General features: G+C 33.3%; 1 protein-coding gene across 1 annotated transcript in view; it reads right to left on the bottom strand.

The window, feature by feature from the left end:
- Duox (dual oxidase) overlaps positions 1-23,655 on the bottom strand; it is a 247,583-nt gene that overhangs the window by 64,317 nt on the left and 159,611 nt on the right. Inside the window, 1 exon segment of the mRNA XM_085945005.1 lies at positions 14,262-14,449. Coding sequence (XP_085801131.1) covers positions 14,262-14,449 — 188 coding nt within the window.

Below are 23,655 nucleotides of genomic sequence, written 5' to 3'. Positions count from 1 at the left end.
AATTTGTGCTAACCATTGATTGTTTCAGCCAAAAGTTTGTTTAATGTATAGTATGGTGCTAAAAGTGATCTAATAAAGTACCAAAGGAGAAGGAAGGATGTCAGATTTGGACGAGATCGACATGAACATTTATATACCTACTGGATGACAAGAATTATTAACCTCAAATTTGACAGAACCATTGGATTGAAACATACTATGTGGATGTAACACCAAATCAATTGGAGCGCTGCTTGGGAGCCGGATCATGGCTTGGAATACCATCACACGTCATTTGTTTCTTACAGGCTTAACAGAGAATCCACGTCACAGCTGTTGGTTGTTAGCCACACTGTTATTTTTATTCAGATTAGACATCTGAAAGTAGTATATTTTAGTAATGTTCTTTTTAAATATTCGGATGGTGCTTGACGCACAGTATTTATTACTTTCCGACAGACCCGCCCTCACGCAAAACCAAACTGGCACTCATTGATTATTAATTATTATGTTATTTGTTCAAACCAAGTTGGTGAATTTATTGTATTTATTATTTTTTATTATGTATACTTGCCAAAAACCACGGCTTATATGATTGAGGATTTATATTTTTTGCTTTGTGCACTCTATAACTTTTGCCAACTATTAAAGGTTCATCTTTTTTTTCAATAACTTAATATCATTTGAAATCAATCTATTAAATCATTCACTGATCTATTATTATTTTCAACTTAATTACTCAATGCTTATAGTATTACTTTAATTATAGAAGCAATTTTAATTTCTTGAATATAATTCTATTAATTACTTTATTATATTATACTATCTCTGCAATTTTATCAATTTAATGAATTGAATTAAATGTCTTGAACTAAAATATTAATTCCTTTATATACAATATATTTTTATTATACCATTTTATATATTATTATCTGAGGTGCGTTTATGTAAATTTTTTGGCTATTATTTCAATTTTTTATACTGATATCAAATCTTTTCAAACTAATAATTATTATACAACTCTTCCTATCTTTTTGGAAGCTTTATCTACCCTCACGACCCTGCATCCTTTCCCCGAGTCTCATGCTCATCCCCATCCTATCCCATTCCATATCCCATATCCACTCCTCTTTTCCCTACGTGACAATCCGATCAATTGTCACCATTCCCACCTATTCCCTACATCCCCAACTTATTCCCTACATCCCCATCCCATCCTTCCTAAATCCCCCTGTCTAAATCCTCCCATGACAATACTATATAGGTATTTGTAAACATCTACCATCTTACCATTACCTATTTTAAAAGTGACATATTATATCTATTTATTTAGATATTTTTGCTATAAAATAATAATATTTTCAAGAGATTTTTATATATTTATTTATTGGTTTCTGTTTTTTTTTATATTTTCATTATTGAAATAACGGTATTGGTATTTTCATTCGGTATTGCAATCCCTAAATATAATTTTATATACCTACTTATATAACTTTGAAGACGGAATATTTTAAAAGTATTGAGTGAATAGTATTTCATCGCATTTGCCGCAGGAATGAGGAAAAGAGAAGATGTGAATACCGGTGCTTTAAACTGCAGCGTAATTTCCCCTTACCGTCTCGCGGTAGGTTCTTTGCACATTATGAGAATAGTTTAACTTTGAGTACAAAAAGTACCCAAAAGAATATAATATAGAATTGATGGAGGCGACAATATCATATTACTATATAATCTCAGGGTGGTTACTTTCGTGAGGATGATCGCCGACTACTTGGGTCAAGATTGGGCTAAGAACCGGTTGTTATAAAATTATAATGCCATTACTGTAACAGGTAAATAATTATAATTTTAATTTATTTTATATACTGTTTGTTATTAGTAATTTAAATTATTAATTATTTATGGTTGCTTAGCAGTTTTGTATGAGATTTCACAACAGTTTGTATGTCTAAATTTGAATAGTCATCATAGATAATTTTTCCATGTCCAGTGGCGTAACATGTTATTGTTCAAATGGAGCAAACATACTAGATAACATCTGGTTATCTGAATGTACATTAGTAGGTAGATATTTTGATTTCTTCTTTAAAAGGTAGCTATCACAATTGCCACCGTAGTCATTAAAGTTTTTTTTAAAGCTCTCTACTAGAAGTGGTATTTCTGGTCAATAAAAAAACTATGTTTCTAATACTATTGCTATAATAATTTATTATTTTAAACTGTACACTAGAATATCCAAATCAGTAGATTAAGGAAACGAATCTCACATCTAGAAAATTAGAATTGACATAATGCAAAGATTTTTAAACTTATTAGGTGTACAACTCCCTTAATGTAGTTGGAAAAGGGTCTCGAATCCAATCGGATATGCACATTTCAAGAATATCATCAAATTGTTGATCAAAGTCAGTATTGAAAGCTCTTTTCCGGTTTTGTTTTGCTTCCATCACTTCATTATTTATTGGTTGGGCCAATTATAGTGGCTCTCATTCCTTTCTTCCCACATACCTCGAAAGCCCAATTACTGTCGCAAGATCTAGCGACCACCAGCCGCCGTTAACCACAGAGTGACTCATCCAAAACGCATCTGTGTTACCTCCGTTGCGCTAAATCTGATACGGTTTGAGCAAACGTCGCGTCTATCATCCATCCTGAAGTTGTCATCATCATTTTTATCCCAAAACAAAAGTGAAATCGTGAGAGTGACATTCCGAACCGTCCGTTTACCAGTGCGTGAGTGCGTGAACACTGAACCAGCTCTAGTGTGAACCAGCCTTCTCAACAAAGTCAGTGTCTGGCATCCTGTTTAAACCCTCCTCCCTAAATTACCGTCCACTGCAAAAAGGGCAACCATTTATATTCAACGCCCCACTGCAGAGTCTCCTAAGGAGCGATATCGCCCACTTTAGGAAGCAATGAATAGGTTGAGTAAACGGGATGAAAAAAGCTCTCCCAGAGGCCGATAGTGGATTGGAAAGAAAATAAATAAATAAAAGAAACATATAAAAGTGCAAAAGAATAGGATTTTCACAAATATAATCGACAACGCCAGTGGTTTATTGTTGATAATAGTGTAGGTTTAACGGGTTTAACTTCAGATGATTTAAATAAATACATGTGTGGGTATGTACAAGGTACTAATTATTAATAATTTATACACAAGTGCACTTAATTCCTCTTACATTAAAAAAGTACAGTCGATCACTTCTAGTGTTGTTAATCTTTTAACAAGAAAATGGACGATAATATATAAAGGTTTTATTTATGAAGGTGCAGATCTTTTCAAGATGTTGTTTCAGTAGCATGCCGTTTATTGTGTTGCGGTGACAGGTTATGGAATAGCAACAAGATTTTGTATTAAAACACTTAAATACGTTAAATGAATTTATTACATGGAATACCATGCAGTGGTTATTTTATTTGGTTTGTTGAGTTTATGTAGTTTAACGTCATCGCGGACGGACACTGGATGCTTCGAGCGACTTATGGACACTGTATAGAATATTATATCAATAATTGGTCACATGTAAAGTTTACGTAAGCAGTTCACCGTATCACAGTTTATTCTGAGCTACCACACCGGAAACAAATGGCCGTATAGCATTGATATAAAAATCGATGCGTTGTTCGTAGAGATTTCATGAGAACATACTTGCTAAACTACTTTAAAATCATTCAGAATTTTATATAAGTAAATATATACGATATGATTGTATTGCTAATTTACTAACCAACCTGTTCTCTTCTGTCATTCCTAGACATAATTTTAATCTCAATGCTGTACGGTTATCTTCCTATTATGAGCAAGTGAAAATACGTTAAGAAAAAAATTTGGAGAGATTCCTGACGCTGTTTAGTATTCAAGGTAAGTCAGTAAGTTGCTACATTGACTTTAACCACAAAAGCCAGTCGTCAATATTAGCAATATTTCTAAAAAGCGTTTCAGTTCTATGTCTACTAGTTGATTTCGCCGTAATTAGGTATGGACGCAAGTGGCTCGATTGGTAAACTACGTTGGCTGAAATCCGATGGATACAGGTTCGTGTTCTGCCCGGCGTCATATTTTTTCTAAAAGTTGTGTTTATGAGGTGTTTTCAAATTATTTAAACGTCTAAAACTTTAAAAGATTTGTTCGCTTATGGAAATAAATTAATTTAAATCTAAACACATAATTAATGTAATGGAAATGGTCATTTAAAATGACAGGAGTATGAGTACCTACATAAATACTTAAAGGGCCTAACGTTTTACTGTTTCTAAAAAAAGTGTATCGTCCAATCAAAATTACAAAAAAAATGTTCACACGTACAATCACAGTTTTTGTCAGTTTCTGAATTTCATTACTCTTTCTCAGAGTAACGGTTTTTTTAGTTAATAAAACTCCTCACATAATTTTTCTCCATGTAAATTAATATACTTACACTACAAATATGATCATGTATGGAGTGAATCAGAAAGATGATTAATTTATTATATTTTTTGTTGAATTGTGGACATGTTCGCGTGTTTAAAAATTATTTTCTGTCACATTGGTGCGAGAACCAAAAATTAAAAATGATTACCAATTGCAAACAAGATATATTTTACGTCATATCTTGCTAACTAGTGATATTTATAGTTTTGATTTGGTAACGATAAAATAAATAATTACTAATACATTTTGTGAAATCCAATCAACTTTTACACGTTTTATCGTCGATAAGAATTTAGGTAGCAACTACAACATAAATTAAACGTACATGATTTGTGATATTGTGTGGGTATAATCAGTGGTGAAGGGTAGAGGTAAGCTGTTAATATCCGCCATAAATAGTGCACACTAAACTTTGTCAGTTATACATATTTGTTTTCATTGAAATAAGTCTACAATTTACGGATGGTGATGGTTAGTTTTTAAAATTCAATTAAATTAAACCCTGCGAAAACCAAGCCATATTAGATAATAGTCCAAAAATAATCATCTATCTATAAAATATCTACAATATTATGAAATTAAATCATACTGGATATTTTATTGATAGAATAATATGTTTTATCTATTATAGTTTGGTTCAGGCAAGGATAAGTGAATTAAAAACTTGTACCAACCATTCCTATGTGTAATATGTATTCTTAATCCGACGAAAACAAACAAGTATGAATGAAAGAGTGTGCATAATTTTGTCGTATCGCCCAAAATATACCAAAACTATTATGGTTTGGTTTAGGCAGGGTTTAATTGAATTTAAAAAACTAACCAACACCATCTGTAGATTGTAGTCTTCAATAAAAACAAATACGTATGACTGACAAAGTTTAATGTTCACTATTTATGGTGGATCTTAAACTCATTTAGTGCTAACACCGCGACTGGCGCGTTTGGAGTCGTTGGCCATTAGATATAATTAACGTGTTATTTAAATGTGGTAATTTAAAGGTAACCTACCCCCACCACCCTATGTTACTGCCTGATATTCTATAATTATCACATTGTTTCCTCCATGAACTCTCTCCAACGGATCTTTTCCAATAAACACCTTTGATATTTAAACTGGCTTTATTAGGATGTAATATAATAAATATAATAGACTATGTTTCAGACAATAGCTTGTTAACAGTCTGATTTGATACAGTGCTTGAATGCAGTCGATGCGCCCTTCTTTGGTTGAGTTAAAACTAAATTGAAAATATGTAGTGATGAAAATAAAGCTAGTGTCTTTAGGCGACTTTATTTTATTTTTGTATAACATATCTGTATGGTCTCAGTGTTCGCTAATCAGTGTGATTTGCACACATGGTGTTTAGTGATTGCAGGTAGGTGGGTGATTGTGCATGTTAATGCATTCTGCCCGACAAGCGCACGCGTAGGAATGCAGTTTCAAACAGCTGGCCGAATCTTGTACGCGAAATAATATACCACAGCATCAACTCGGTAATGATAACGACCAGTAATATAAAGTGACATAATTTGACTGATTATAAATAAAACTTTTAATTACGGTAATACGCGTTGCTAAAATTAAAAATAGTTTACTGTAATTGAAACTCTTTGCTATAAGTACCGGTAGTCCCAGAAGTACCCGACCTGACGTATAGATAGCAGTTGTTGTTTGAATATAATGACCATGATAGAAAGTACCAACCTTATAAAGCCTAAGTTTGAAGTTTGACGGCGCTACGTTGTTCAGTAATTATTTGTCAGCCATCAACAGTGAACGCTCTCAGCAAATTTGTAAACATGGAAAAAATTGGTCATAGTTATGTGATACAATACTTTCATTTGAAAGGCTTCTGTCCAACTAATACCAGAGCAGCGCTAGATTCTACTCTGGGGGTGTCTGCTCCTTTGTTTACAATAATAACATATTGTATGGCTGAGTTTAAACGAGGCTGTACGAGCTGCCAAGACGAACATCGCAGTGGTCGACCAAATGAGTAGACCACGCCAGAAATGGTGACGAAAATCCGCAAAATGGTATTTGATGAACGTCGACTGAAACTGCGTGAGCTAGCGGACATGGTAGGCATTTTAAAAAGTGCTATACATCACACATTGACTGAAAATTTGGACATGAGAAAGCTGTGCGCATGGTGGGTGCTGCGATTACTCACAATGGAACAAAAACAGCATCGTGAGGATGTTTCAATCGAGTGTTTGGCGATGTTTCACAGCAATAAAGCAGAGTTTTTGCGTCTATTCATAACCATGGATGAAACATGGGTCCATCATTTCACACCTGAGATGAAAGAACAGTCAAAACAATCGACTGAAAGGGGAGAATTGGCTCCAAAGAAGGTGAAGACAGTCAGTGACGTCCCTAGACAAAATGCCGCCCCTGGGCAGCGCCAAAATGTCGCCCCATTTTTTTAATACAGTATTTTGTATCATCCGTGGACGTGTGATTTCTGATCACCATGGACGTCGAAGGGCAACGGAAGTAAACTAGACATCGCGAACTCGAAAAGAAAATTACAGTCCTGTTAAACCTTTTATGTAAATTAATATAAATACATTTTGTTTCCAATCAGTGAGCTGAATTTTTTAATGGAACGATGGGTATTTTTGTTATTATTTTATTATTTAAGTGTAGGTAGCTATTTATATATATGCCAAATGATTCTTCTCGATTTTCCGCCTTTCGAGTAACTGCCGCCCCCAAGCGACGCTCAATCTGCCTATCCCCACGGGACGTCACTGAAGACAGTTCTATCTGCAGGCAAGGTCATGGCGTCAGTTTTTTGGGATGTGCGTAGGGTAATTTTCATTGATTATCTTCAGAAAGAAAAATCAGTCAACGGCGCGTATTATGCAAACTTATTGCAGCGCTTGAGTGATAAAATCAAGAAAAAACAACCGCATTTGGCGAAAAAGAAAGTTTCGTTTCATCAGGACAATTCATCAGTTCACACATCCGTTATCGCGATGGCCAAAATCAATGAATTAAAGTTCGAATTGCTTCCTTATTCACCAGATTTAGCCCCCTCGGATTATTTTCTATTTCCAAACATGAAGAAATGGCTCGGTGGTAAAAGATTTGCCAGCAATAAAGAGGTGGAGTCTGCCGTTGATGGCTATTTTTGAGGAGCTCGACGATTCTCACTATAAACAGGGTATCGAAGCTATTGAACAACGCTGGAAAAGTGTATCGACCTAAAAGGAGACTACAATTTTTTTGTGTTTTCTTTGTTAGGTCAGGTACTTCTGGGACTACCCTCGTATTGCTGTAACCTAGCAATTTCCAAACTGGGAGGCGCGTCTACTGGGGGCCGCAGACTAGGACAAAAGGAGGTGCAACCAAGATGATGAATTTGGATTGACTACTATTGAACATTTTTAGCAAATTTAAATTTTCTCCATTCTCTAAAAATCTATTTAAAAATGATAGAATTATCATTCGATACTTCATTGAAACAAAAAATTCAGAGTCAAACCCTTTTCAATTTTAATTGAATCGAAGTAAAAAATATAATACTCTGTTAAGCAAAGAAATGCAAGAAATGTTGCCATTCGTAACATCATATTTTTGCAAAACGGGATTTACTGAATTATCTGCAATTTGATAAACTTTGTGCTAATATAATAAACAAGCTCACCCATCGCATTAAAAATTAATATTTAATTATATACTTACTTTTAGTAAAATCTTTTTTTAAGATTTTTTTGTATCATTACATTTTTTTATCATTTAAAAATGTGTGTACTATTTTATGAAATAAGAGGAGAGACGCCAAGATAAGAATTTTAAAAGGGGGGCATAGTAACATAAAGTTTGGAAACCACTGATGTAACCTATGTGTATTAACACAATAAACTTGTACAAAGTATTACCTTATATTATAATAAATGTTTATCTTGGATTATCTGTAACGCACCAGAGAAAATATATGAAAATGTGTAAGAGAGAGTGACACAAGAAGAATACGTATTAAAGTAAACGTAAATGCATATTTTAAATTTGAAAAAAAAGGAATAAAGGAATTTATTATTATTATCTAGTCGTCAAATAAAACAAAATATGTTACTCTCATGATAGTTTAACAGATATATATACAGTTCGGTAATTAATAGCATATCGAGTATAGTAAAGAAAAGTATTAATCGATATTACAATAAATTAATTTGTAACAGATTACGATAAGGTAAACAAAATATCTATGGTGTCGGATAGAAACACGATTTTGAAAATGATATAATATCTTTGAAAATGTCAATTTGTTAAAGATAAAATTGAAGAGATTTTGTGTGTGGATAAGTCTAAGTGAAAAAGTTAAAAAATCAACAGAGTAGCGTTTAGATAATAAATTAGTATTGAATTCAAGAGATTTAAGGTTATTTATAATATATACATATAAACAATATTAACCAAATAAGGTAAATATCATTAAATTTGGCATTGTTGATTCATTTGTAGGAAACTTTGCACTATCATTTCATTAATCTGTTAAAGAATAGCAAAAATTTCAACATCATGTTTGACATGAGTTTAGATCGATTCAATTAGTCAAATTCATATAATATTGGAACATAAAATATGCAGAATATAATTATTGATAAAATGAATCCCGAAAATTTAATTTAATTTTAAGTTTGAGTTGTTTTTAAGTTCACATTAAAATATTCATTCATATTGATTAACGGATCCAGTAATACGTTGGCATAATGTGCCCTAATGATACGCTATCAATACCGCTATAGTAATTTCATAGGGCGATGTCTTCATTAAAAGTTCCATACATCAGATCACCGGTTTTATTTTCCATCATGTCGGCGTTGCATTAATCAATGGGTGCGCGCGCAGCCTAATGATTTAAAAATCACCTAGTAACGGCTTACCGTCAAAATTTTTCATTTCAGATGCCAAGCCCTTTATTCGTAATTGGCAGACACAGCGATCTGGTTTTTGAAAAACTTTCAATGTTGAATATCAAATTCAATATTTAAATGATTTTGAAATCGGTTTTATAATTGATTAAGTGGTTAGAAATCAAGGGCTTTGCTATAAGGTTTTAAATATCGATGTCTTTGACGGTTGTGATCATGTAGCGGCGCTTCGCATGGATAGGACATTTACTTACTGGAATGTAGAAGTGGCTTCATCCATGTGGAGTCCCAATGCACATAGAGTCTTTAAGGCATCCTTTTGCAATTTGTATGCGATAAACTCTTATTTATTAGACCGCCTCATATATTTTCGTTATCAATATTATTTTATTTTTAATACTACAATACGACGGAAGTATAGTAAAATAGTAATTTAGTTGTAGAAATAAAACAATCAAATATCGAAGCTTTGATAAAATCACATACATAATTGTGACCTAACCTGGAATCGAATTCGGAGTCACCGCACTGGACTACGAGGGTCGTCATCTCATCTGCTTTATAGATAACCACCACTCTTTAGATGTCACCCAATAGCGCGAAATTTTGAGCCTTGCAACGCTACAAGAACGATCTACGTCCTATATCTGTGATATGGCAAGAGGGGCGTGTTGAAACTTATGCCTGTCGTATGCTGTGAGCATACAGAACAGATTAATAAATATAATTCAGATATGCTTTACCCCAATACACTACATTTTGAAGCAGGGTTTTGAATGTGTGAGTATCCTACGAAAATGAAAAGCACATTGTAGATGTGCAATAGTGTGTGCTGCAACCTTTAAATATACCAATATTGAATGAGCGTCAGTGCATAAACTGAGAGCAGTTGTCAAAACGAAGGGAAAGTTTAGAATGACGTATTCTTGATACGTGTTAAAGTTTCTCCCATATTGTTATTCCTGTTACTCCACACCCGTTAGGTATTTCATTTCCCATTAATTCTGTGTTCCCTGTGTAAGCATGACATGGTGAAGTACGTAGGTATTGCTATTGACTTTTCTAACTGAATGATATGAGCGTTTATTTAATTAAATTATTGCCAAAAGTTTGTAAGTCTAGAAATCATGTTATGGAGTAATTGAAATTTGAAGTTTGATATGTCATCTAAAATCAGGCATAATTCTAGTTTCTTTGTGCTCAATGTGCATGTTATATGTATCGGATGACCTTGATGTTTTTCTAGCATAAATATGTAAGTATATACATACATATATAATCTGTTGTTAACTCTAAATACCTAAATTATCGACATACCAACTTTTGGCAGCAACACCACGTATATAAAATTAGGTACCGATCAGGGAACTCAAAAATAATGGTAACTTAAATACCTAACGGGTAAGGAGAGGCAGGCAACCGATCTCGTGTAAGGAAGAATACGGGATAAATTTAAACACGTAATACGTCGAATACTGACAACTGCTCTCAGTTTATGCATTGACGCTCATTTAATATTGGTGTATTACACACACTGCACGTTCAAAATGCGTGCTTCATTTTCGTTGGACACTCACACATTCAAAACCCTGCATTAAAATTTTCTGTATTGGTATAGCCTATCGGAATGCTATTTATTATCTGTTCTGTGGTACCGATATTATATAAGGATTTTTAATATGTAGTTATATTACCGTTGTTATTGAATTGAAATAAATCCGTTCATTCCGACCAATCCTTTTTTGTACTGGACGCAAACAATATTATCATATTGTTTCAAAATAATTTCAAATATACATTTGAATATTTCTCAAAGAGATGATGACCTTATTTTGTAGTGATTCGAGAAAATGCAGCTTGCAAATTTATTTCAGAGAACGTCAACTACTGGCCTAGTTATTTGAATACATAATGAATTCTAATTAAATAAGTTTATGAAATCACGTACCAGCTGATAATTATTTCCAATGTGTAGTTTTTACAATTATGTCCTCATCTAAATCCTACGATTAAATAACTTGATAATATGATATACTCGTTTTATTGAGCATGATACTGAATTTAAACGTAATTAAACATAATTAAAACCAAAGAAGGCTTTAACCTTCCTTTTACGATGATAATAAGTTCCGTCCGTTCCGGTATATCACTTTAAGTCACGGTACAAGATTGACAATATTATAATAGGTAAAAAAAGAAAGTACATATTATTTAGGTAAGATAAATAAGTCTAACAAGGTTTCATCATCATTATTTTCTATTTTTTTAATATAAAATGATCAAAAAGGTATCGAAACTTAATTTTAATCTAATCTTAAAAACAAGTCTGACTAAAGACTGTCTAATTGTAGTCTGCGCTAGGCCTAATAACTGATGGGAATTCAAGTCATAAGTCATATTCAGTCTAATAAGTAAAGAACGTGTTGAATGCCCAAATCGAAAGGATTCTTGGTTTAAAATCATTGTTGAGAGTTACGAATTGCCTAGGTCTAAAAAATATTTTATTAGGCTTATCTACCAATACTTATATTATAATATTTTACAAAAATCCTTCATTTGTCGAATCTATTTTAATGACCTGTGTCTTCAATAATTACTTTCAGTTATGAATTTTCTTTGGTACAAAAGATAAAATATTCACCGTAGAAAATAACTTAATTGATAAGTGAGTAGTCGAGTCGCAAAACCCGCTCAGTAAATATTGCAAAATCTGCTATTGATATTATTTTTAAAACTTTCTTTTTGTAAAATGCATGTAATTTCCTTGCAAATTGGGGACTTGTTATCTTTGTTTTATGTCAGTTAATATGATGAGACAATAAAATAATATATAGGTATTGACGTAGTAGGTATGAAAATAAAAATCATTCTTTGTGATTTTTTTATGTCGCCAGAGCGGTTTTTGTGACTCAATGCCTCAAGTACACCTACGTAAAAATTTGAAATTAAATGATGATTATACACCCACATAATGCACTATTACAATCACTTTTGAGAAGTCCACTGATCGGCGATCAATGTACCTGTAAGTTATGGCGTGTGTTTTAGACACCTGTTTATATCTGAAAAGGAAGTATTAAATCAATTGTCTGACTCAACAATAGACCGAGCTATGTTTCTAATACAGTATTTCAACACGATTTCCATACACCGTGGGGCTGCTTTTCATTTATGCGATAAATCATAATCGCACGGAGCGTAACCAAAGCATTGTTTCCATAATTCAATAAATTTTGAGAAAATCTCTATCTAAAGATCTCTAGCACCAAAATACAGCCGTTTCAAATAAACATTTGGAAATGTTAGATCATTCACACACTGACAACGAAGGCAGAACCTTTGAAACGCATAGATATTTTGATACGGCGATCGGCGAGCCGGTATTGGAATGACTAATTCATAGGTGTTCATATGCATCTTGGCGTCTTCGACTCACAGCCCAAAAAGCATGCAACTTGTCGATTGCAATAGTAAATGTTTTTTTTTTCAAACTAAAAAGTCGCATTCGACTAATCTTCGGTAGCTCTCTAAAACCCATCATCCACACACCCACTAGTAAGAGACATTTTAACACTATCAACACAGCTTCGAATGATAGGAACAAACCCTAGATTCTTCTGGATAAGAAGTCACACAGGGATAGACGGAAACGAGGAAGCTGATAAATACGCTAAACAAGCCACAACAGATAAAAGACCTTTAACATACACACACTTCCCTCTAAGTTACGCAAAACAAAAACTAAACGAAGACACAATAGAGCTATGGAACTACAGATACACAACATCCGCCACAGGATCAATAACGCAGAAATTTATTCCAAACATAAACTGTGCCATCACTCTTGCCAGGAACTTAAAAATATCACACGAACTCACACAGATACTAACAGGCCACGGAGCGTTGCGAGCTTATCTAAAAAGATTTAAATTGAGGGATGATGACTGTTGTCCATGTGACGGCAACACATCTCAAACTGTGTGGCATGTCATCAACGACTGCCCTATACTAGAAAGGGAGCGATGGAATCTCAGGACTCGATGTAGACAGCATAATTATGAAATTGACCTCCAAAAGCCTTACGAAGTACTAAGCAATAGAACAACTCAAGAACACTAAACAAAATATTTAATCCTGGCCATAAAGAAAATTAAAGACATAAATGGAGGAGCCTAATTAACTCCACATCAATGCAACTAACCCACCCAATCACCTTGTACGAAAAAACAAGGGTATGGTGTTTAATAATAATAATAAAAAAATCTTCGAAGCTCCATTTGGCAATGTAAATAAAGAGACGTCACATCGACGTATTTGACACGTTGCAGGCGGACGAGTTTTGGTATGAGAGCTAAGGGAATGTCTGCAATATGTATGACAGTTGAAATTATTTTGTAAATTAATACGTCCATATTCCAGACTTTAATTGTAGTTAGCCAAGACATGAGTAGAAGAATTATTCTAGCAAATAATTCCTACCATGGTTTACATCAGAGGTAGTCAACCTGGTCCCTACTGCCAACTAGTGGGCGTCCCAGCTTTCGTGGTGGGCGGTAGGGATTTTAAAAACATGTTCATTATGTTTTCATTAAATTCCCCATGAGAATTTAAATTTCAGGACATATACTATTTGTATCCCCTTCGTATAAGGTTAGTTTACGTTACATTAGTAAAACTAAATGGCGCAATAATGCGACCGCAAACAAAATTTTCGTCCCAGAATAGCTCGCGCATCTCCCGTTTATTGATAGCTTTCCATACCTTTATAAATTTTATAAAGAAAAGTTACTTCCCTACTTTATAAATCACCATTACTGTGGAACCGGTGGGCGGTTAGAAAATTTTTACTACTAACAGAGATATAAAAGTAAGCGGTAGGTATAAAACGGTGTTGACTACCCCTGGTTTACATATGAATTGCAGATAAAAACATATTCAATAATTACATTAAAGATAGATTTGGTAATATGTATTCACAAACCTGCTGTCTCGGATTGTTGGGACTCTGCCCAGTGTCCCTGTCATAGGCAGCTCTGTGAAAGGGGATGTGTCTTCCTCCTCCACACTCTCCATCGTACATCTCGTCACACTTCTCCACTTCGATGCGGTGCATCTCGATTGGGCAGCCAGATTCACTGGCCATCACTATTTCGCCAGTCACCACTTGCCCTAAAGAAATTATTATTATTAATAATATCTTCAATAAAAATATCGTATTTTACACAATGAAGATACACGGACCAAGGGCATATCCATGTTTAACTCCAATTGATACCCGTAACCATTCTTTAGCAGGGTTAGTTACGATTATTTTTTATCAAACACTAGCAATATTTACGCAGAGATTTATTGTATGCACACTAGAATTGTGCAATAAGGATTCAGTATCCCGGGATCTCTTATAATCGATTTTTCGATTTCAATGTCTAGCATTAAAAAGACTGAAATCTCGGGATTTTGAAATTCTTTTCGTTATTGTAATAGAAAATTTTCATGAATGAAATAAATATTTATTTTTTGTATTTTTTTTTTATGAAGCCGCGTAATTATGGCTTACATTACCGTCTTTCAACAAGCACTCTTTATTACTGGAATAAAGCTACCTACTTCCAATCCCTTATATGCTGCTTTTCAATCAGAAAATTGCTCGTATTATATAAAATCAAAATATCTCGGATACCAACTTTATAAGCTTAAAATTTTATAAAGTATATATTGTGTTTTTTATTTATAACAATATAAACACTTCCGGCTTAGTATTTATTCAGAGTTCACATAGATTATTCAACAATAACAGAGAATACTTCAAACGGTATACGAAAATAGATTAACAAGATAAGATGACTCGCTCGACCAAATAACCAGAAGAACTTGACAAAAAATTAGTTCAGTTCAGGTAGGTGTCACGTTTGACAACTAGAAACCATACTTTTCACTAGAAACTAGTCTCGATAGTGTAAGGTGCTTAGTTTCAAAATAGAGGACCTGTTTGATCAAAATGGTCAGAGCTAATCAGACTAAGTTGACTGGCTGTAAGACTGTGAGAGATAAAAATTACGGAGTTAACAAAGGGTTTCCTAATCTGTCTACATAGCGCTTGCGGTGTCCAGTCAATAGGCCAGATCATCTATGGGTCTCTTTTCTAAATCACGCCGCTACAAGTATCCATAATCAATAAATTTGTATATACATAAATATTTGTTTGGTGATAATATTGAAATGTGCTTATTGCTTCATATTTTGTTTTATGTTAATAATTTAGAATATTTGGTTTAGTTGTCCTTAATGATATATTATGAAATATTAATATGCCTTCAATTTAATTAATTTAAATTTAATTGTTATTGACAAGTTTTTATTAGATGGATAATTATTTCAATGTAGTGAATTAGTGGTAGATTATTTGTGTCACCTTTTAAATTTGTTTTGATAAATGCCAATTGTATAAAGATTATTTAGTTGAAAATGTCCCTCTGAGGCGGATGAAACTGGTCCAGATTTATTTATTAAAAGTAGAAAAAGTGCTATAAAAACTTTGCGTGTTATTAAATTAAATTAATAATACAATGCATTTTCACGATAAACTGACAGTTAGTAATTAACACAAGAATAGAAATTGGATAATTTAATACCAAGCGATTCTCAGTCATACCACACCAATAAAATGAAAAAAAAAAATGTAAATTCATTACACCCATAAGAATGTAAGGTTAAAACGTGGGGATAATTTCACTCGAGTATAAACAAGTTTCTTCTGTTGTATCAATGTGAACAATCGCAGCATTGACCTTGCAACATTGAACTTGTGTGGAGAAGTTCACAGTAATTTATATCAGAATTATTCCTCTTCGATACTTGCCTATGTACTTATATACTTTGGTAAATAATTTCGATTAACTCGAACTGATAACGTAATCCAGCGTATGTTAAACTGTGCGGACGCCGGATGAAGGGTTGAAACTTAGGAGGAAATGATTGATAAAAATCGTATTCTTTTTCTTAAACCTTATAATCTGTTTATATACTAGATGTGCGTAGATATAATAACATGAATACGATTGTGATAAAATCTATTTTACGTAAATGTGGAGAAATATATAAACTGCTGAGCTTGTAATTGAGAGCTTTCCTGATGACAGGGGCTCTCTAGTGACGTCCCTAGGCAAAGTGTCACGCATGAGCAGACTAACAAAATCGCCTCCTTTTATTTTTAGTTTAAAACTGTTGGAAAATTCTTTAGGTACCTACTTACATATTATATTATTATTTATTTTTGGCTACATTAGGCTGGATAAATAATACACAAAAAAACTTTAAATTGACATTCATACACACTATCTACCGAAAATTAGAGCACTTCTACGAAATTAACTCTCCAATATTGGTAGTTTTAGGTACGTGGGAGGTCTGTGGCATTGACATGTATGGAGGGACCCTTATGAAAGTTTTATCTGTCATAAACCGCCATTACCATAATATGTAATAACATTGTTATGTTGTCAAGATTTTTAACTGTTCGATTATTTTTAAAACTAAGATGTCGATATACCGACCTACTTTGTAAAAAATCGACAGCACCACCACGCCACTGCTCTCAAAAATTTTAATATTTATATTAGTTACTTCATTCGCCGCCCTTTATAATGTGCCGCCCATATGCAACGTATGACCTGCCGACCTCCATGGGACGTCACTAGGCTAAGATGATTAAGATGCGATAGCATATTATTATATTGAGGCGTTACCATTGGCTCCTAGTCCTTTTATTGTAATAATGTGATGTTATGTTTGTGACGGGCAATCTATGCTACGTGGAGTAAATTTACGTTACACTTTTTTTTTATAAATTTGGTCCATAAATAGTTAAAAGTCGCCTGCGGCGCATTGTGCTCTACATTAGCATTTATAAAACTATATTATTACGTAATAGGAGCTTCCTATATTTTAATTTTTGTTATTGTATGTTGACAGTTATCCACTTTTAATCAATCGAGTAGTGTACATATTTCAATATTTACACTACCTGTCTTCTAGGTAATATGCCAAATAATAATTCAGCAATCAGAATCGGAATGGTGAGATGATAATCTCTCGAGGAGATAGTGTGAACTTTTAAGACTGCACTAAAAAGCTTTCAAACGTAAGCTCCGTTGCAGCTGGAAAGATAGAGCTACCTACGAACATCGAATGAGAAGCCTTCGCACAATAAGTTTATGTTATATTATGTGTTTTTTTTTTACAAATAGTAAACATTAAGAATTATTAATTTAAGACGTTCACAGCATGACATTTAAAAATAAAGAATTATTATTAAAACATTACTTAATATATAAAAGTTATTAAACAGTAGAAAAGTGGAAATACAAATATATATATATATATGTTTATGTTATATAAATTAGATACAAGAAAATACACCGAATGAGCTAAGCAGATCATATTTTAGGAATTTGTAAAACAATGCCCACCTATACTCATTATCACGCAGGTAGAATATGTCAATATCTGAAGTGATTTGTTTATAATATATGTATGTGTAAAAATGAGAAATGCATTATATATTATGTAAATGCTTTTTCTTGATTTGAAGCTGTCGAGTGTCAATGAACATTGGTTGATTCTACTGTATATTATTAAAATAAGTTGGTCTGTGCAATTAATAGAATTGTAAGAGGGATGCGACATAATACCTTTTTTATTAATATTTATAAAAGAGGAATTACGAGTAAAAAAAAGTTTGATATCTTCTGAAATAAACGATCATTTTGTTTCTTAGTCATGAGGTAGATATAAAAAATTGCCCACGCATACATATCATGATATTATTTTGAATCGTTTTTAGAGCAAAATTTGACATTCAAAATTTATTATTGGCAATGAAAAATGTTTAACTACTTAATTATGTATAATAATACTAAACACTTTGCAAGTTATCTTTAGAATCCCGAGAAATATAAAAAATACTCGATAAATACAGGACTTGTGTTAAATTTATCATCCCACACAATATTCGACTAAAACATAATTAAAACAATATTTACAATTAACGTTTTAGAAACATTTTTTGTCAGTTATTTAATAGGTAAATACGAGGGTGGGTCAATAAGTCCTTAGAAAAGCCGACAGGTGGCGCGACTAGTACTGTAAGCGGTTTGTTTTCATGCAGCGGCACTACCGATTCAGTATGCTGCGAAGTTTCAATCAGATTGGTCGGGTTGTTGTGTGTTTCTCGTACATTTAAAAAAAAAATTTGCTTGTGGAAAATGGAAAAATGGAAAATGGAGAAAATTTAGTTTAGAGCTGTTATTAAGGGGACGCTCTACAGAATTGCCCTTGAGAATTGAAAATATGGTTTTTTTACATGTGGTCCGGAATTGTTGCTCTACTGGTAATATTCAAAGGTCGCCGACAATGCTTTGGTCTAAACTCTAAAGTAAATAATGATCTCTCATAACACTGTCAACGTGAATAAAATATGGGGTGACCAAAAAATGATATCTTCTAATATACGTAAATGTTACTAAATTCAATTTGTTAATCATCTGTTTGGTGGGAAATATTGTAACCAATATGATGGATAGCCACGATATAAACTTAATAATATATTAATAACGTTTTAACCAGAAATTGTCCGAGAGCTAAACATACGAAGGATGTTGAAATACATATCTACCTACATTTTTATTTCATGTGCTATCCAAAAAACATTATTATTGAATAGTATTTATTTTGAATGTGTAAGACCTATTACATAATTATTAAAAAAATAGGTACACATTGTTTAATTCTAATGCATATTTAAAAAAAAACGTGTAATATAGTGATGTCTGTTTATTATAAAAAGAAAGTGACTTTTTATTAAAAGAAATGAAAATATAATTAATTATATTTTCATTTCTTTTAAAATGGAATTCTACCATTTACTTGGTTACTACTGCTAACTCAATTAATGACTTTTTATTACTTACCCGATTAGTTTAATTAATTTAGTCTGACACTTTTACAAACAAGTAACGCAATTTTACTATTATAAAAATAGGTAGGTACAATAATTATTGTTGGTAAGTAAAGCCACTGCAAGAAATAATTTATATAAAAAATTATTATTAACGTAGAGACACCCACACATTTTTTTTATTCAAAGCTAGCGTCGCTGACAAGATAGCAAAGTTACCGACCAGGGCTGTCGAAGACTAATTACTTATTTTTATGATGTGTTTTTAATTGTGTGCAATTTGGCGGAAAAATATAATATATAGATACAGTTGCTTACCATTCGGTTATCTAATGAGCTGGGTTTTATTTAATCTTTTGCAGATATCCTATAGTTTTATTTTTTATCTTGCCCATCTCACGTAAGGATATCTGATATTATAAAAGTTACATAGTACAACAGTGTTTAAATCTAATATATAATTGTACAGGTTTAATTAAAAACTATAACAAAATTAACATTTTAATGATTTACAGATTTTCCTATGCTATATCAACTTAATATCAATTTTAATGAGAGATACATATTACGATATATCCAAAATACACATCATCAGATAATATGTGAAATATTTTGATAAGCAAAAAATAAGAACAATACAAAAATAACATAACATAATCAGCCAGTCTTTTCATAATTATTTTAGATAAATGTTGTATGCCGTTTGACGCTTGGAATTATGTAATTATTCCATCTGTTCAGTAAGCCATTTTTAACTTTAAATTTGAAACTTTTTAAAACGTAAAATTAGATTGATATTATTTTGACAGCCCTGTATTCGTTCGGCTGGCTTCAGGTTACGTCGCATACATGTTATGTTTGAAGGGAATAATAATAATGATATTCATTCGCCCGAGAATTGTAATTAATAATTATTGCGTTTCTTAAAATAAATCCCCGATGGTTAGAGGTTTTTGAGGTTAGACTGAATTAAAATGACGTCCTTTCGACTCTGAGATCATTCTCTGAATGAACTATGAATGACCTTGTTCCTGTTCATCGGGCTCTTAAACATTTTAATATAAAAGGGTTAACAGCAAAGGAAATAAAAAATGAGTTGGATTTAGTTCACGGCATATCTGCTCCTTCACTTGCAACTATTTATAACTGGTTAAATGAATTTAAACGTGATCGTACATCAACAAAGGATGAACCACGCTCAGGACGTCCTGTAGAGGTGACTACACCAGAAATGATCAATAAAATCCACGATATGGTGTTAAGTGACCGAAGATTAAAGTTGAGTGAGATAATTGAGGTTACAGGGATCTCAAAAGGTAGCGTCATTTCTATTTTACATGACAAATTGGGCATGAAAAATATTTCTGCAAGATGGGTGCCGCGTTTGCTCACAGTCGGCAATAAACGCAATAGGGTGGTGGCCTCTAAAGCCCTGTTGTCGCTCATGCAACGCAATCCGGATGAATTTTTTCGTCGCTTTGTGACTGTAGATGAAACATGGATACACCACTATACTCCCGAGACGAAAGAACAGTCAAAGCAGTGGATTGCGAAGACAAACCATGTCCAAAGAAGGCGAAAACCGTAAAATCAGCTGGTAAGGTTATGGCTACTGTATTTTGGGATGCACGTGAAATTATTTTCGTTGACTATTTGGAAAAAGGAAAAACAATAACAGGGGATTATTATGCATCTTTATTGGACCAGCTAAAAAACGAAATTGAAGAAAAACGGCCTCATTTAAACAGGAAAAAAATCCTCTTTCATCAGGACAATGCCCGTGTTCACACATGTTTACGATCAATGGCTAAAATTGAAGAATTGAAGTTCGAATTGGTCGACCACCCACCGTATTCGCCAGATTTAGCCCCCAGTGACTTTTTCCTTTTCCCAAACTTAAAAAAATGGCTAAGTGGACAACGTTTTTTTTCAAATGAAGAAGTCATCGATCGGACAAATGCTTATTTTGAGGACCTTCCGAAAACTTATTTTTCTGACGGTTTAAAAAAAATTGAGAAACGTCTAACCAAGTGTATTGAGCTCCAAGGAGATTATGTTGAGAAATAAAAAAAAAATACAAAAATAAAAACTGTTTTAATGCTTTTTTCTAAGGAATTATTGACCCACCCTCGTAACTTACATCTATCTAAATTATAGAGAACAAAATGTATACTGTATATATTATAATATGGATGTATATTTTATGATATTATTCGGAGAACATGATTGGGTTAGAGATATACATAATAAATTATTGTCTTACTAGTAAATATTACCAGGTATAATAACAGGACATCCTGTGAACATTTTCATACATCTTCTCCATGTCTTTCTCTCTTCTACATTTTTACATGCATGTTCTGTCTTACTGTCTTTGTTCTGGTATTTCAGGCTTTGTCGGTAGAGTCTCCTGACGTTACGGAGTACGCCATCGCTGAACTCTTTGTCAAGCGACGACGCTTAGCTGATGATTCTTCCTCATCCATATATTTAATATTTTTTGATTGACTGCTTATGTTGCCTACGGTTACAGTAGATTATAGCACACTATCTTTATTATAATTGCCATTAAATTTCTTGAATAATACACTAATTTCTCGATTGGTATGTATGCTAAAATTATGTATGATTTAATGGCATAATTTTAGATATGTTTTAAATAAATGAATATTTTTGGTCTATTATCGACTATGATGGCTTGGATTTGGCAAGGTTTAATTAAATTTTAAAACTAAAAAAGTCTTAGTTCAATGAAAACAAATACATTTGACTGGAAAAGTTTAGTATGCAGTATTTATGTGTTATTCATATTTAGGAAACTTGATTGGGAGGAAAAAGGTGTTCCAATTAACGGAGAGCACCTCAGTCACCTGCGCTTTGCAGATGATATTGTTATACTCTCACAAGACCCGAAAGACCTCCAAGGTAGAATGCAAGAACTCGCGGATGTCAGTCAAACGGTCGGTCTAAAGATAAATGTCTCAAAGACAAAAGTGATGAGGAACTGTTTTTCGGACCCTGCGATTATCTGTATTTCTGGCACCCAACTCGAGCAAGTCAGTAGCTACATCTATCTCGGACAGCAGGTGTCCATAGACGGAAGCATGCATGATGAAATTGCTCGAAGAACAAAGCTGGGATGGAGTGCTTTCGGACGTCTGAATAGTATCTTCAAGAGTGACCTACCATTATGTCTTAAGCGTAGGGTGTTCAACCAATGTGTGCTACCCGTGCTTACGTATGGCTGCGAGACGTGGACCCTCAACACGAGAGATGTCCAAAAGCTAAGAGTCACACAGCGAGGCATGGAGAGGTGCATGTTGGCCATCACGCGAAAGGACAGTAAGAGAAACGAATGGGTTAGGAAGCAGACAAGAGTACGCGAAGTAATAGACGTTGCCAAACAGCTGAAATGGAGATGGGCGGGGCACATTGCTCGCCGAAAGGACGGCCGCTGGACAAATGCCGTCATCCAATGGTACCCAAGGGGTACGAAACGGCCACAGGGTCGCCCTAAAAGCCGCTGTATTGACGAACTGGTAAAGTTCGGCGGAAATACGTGGCAGCGAACGACACAGGACCAAGAGAGTTGGAGAAAGCTTGGGGAGGACTTCATCCAGCAGTGGATTGACCCCGGCTGAAGATGATGATGATTTATGTCGGATCTTAACAGCCTACCTCCACCCTTTGCCACTGGTGGGTGATGAACGAATCTCCAAAAATTAGTTTTCAATAGAAGATACATAGACATTTATTTATTCGATTATGTTTTTATTTTTGTATATACTCGTAGCATTGAATTATATACGTGTATAAGCGTGAACGAAGTATAGATTCAATTCTATTTGATTTGTAGCAGTCGGTGTTATAAAAGTAAAATAAAAAAAAATACATTTCCTGAAATAAATTTGCCGTTAAGGTTGATTTAGATTCTTTATTCTCGTTTTGAACAGGTGGATAATTGATTATTAACACTCGAGGCATTTAGAGATTAAATGGAAAAAAAATGTTTAAACAATTTCGAATCACCTGTTCAGTGAAATATTTGCTACATCGACACGCAATCAATATCCAGGTAAGATAAAACGATGTTACTAATTTATCTCAAGTGTACCTGCCAACCTTAATTAATGTTAACAGTAGATACTAAGAAGCTTACTATGTCAAGTTATATTAATTTTATCATATCAGAATTTTTACCTCTAAAATATCTCATACTCGACGTTAAAATATCTATACACATACGACTAAAAATAATAATAATATGTAAAACTTAGTTATTTATTATGGGAAAGGCACTCCTTGCTATTTGAATTCTCGTTGTAATACGTATAACAATATGTAATATCGGGGTTTTAAGATCACATTAAAACAGTAATTTCGAGTTAGACGCAAATAAAGATTTTGCAAATATGAAATT

The sequence above is a fragment of the Rhyacophila brunnea genome, unplaced genomic scaffold, assembly GCF_057557595.1.
Source record: "Rhyacophila brunnea isolate RB1 unplaced genomic scaffold, BYU_Rbru_1.0 scaffold_17, whole genome shotgun sequence".
Classification (NCBI taxonomy): Eukaryota; Metazoa; Arthropoda; class Insecta; order Trichoptera; family Rhyacophilidae; genus Rhyacophila; species Rhyacophila brunnea.
This window is presented reverse-complemented; position numbering and strand designations above follow the sequence as displayed.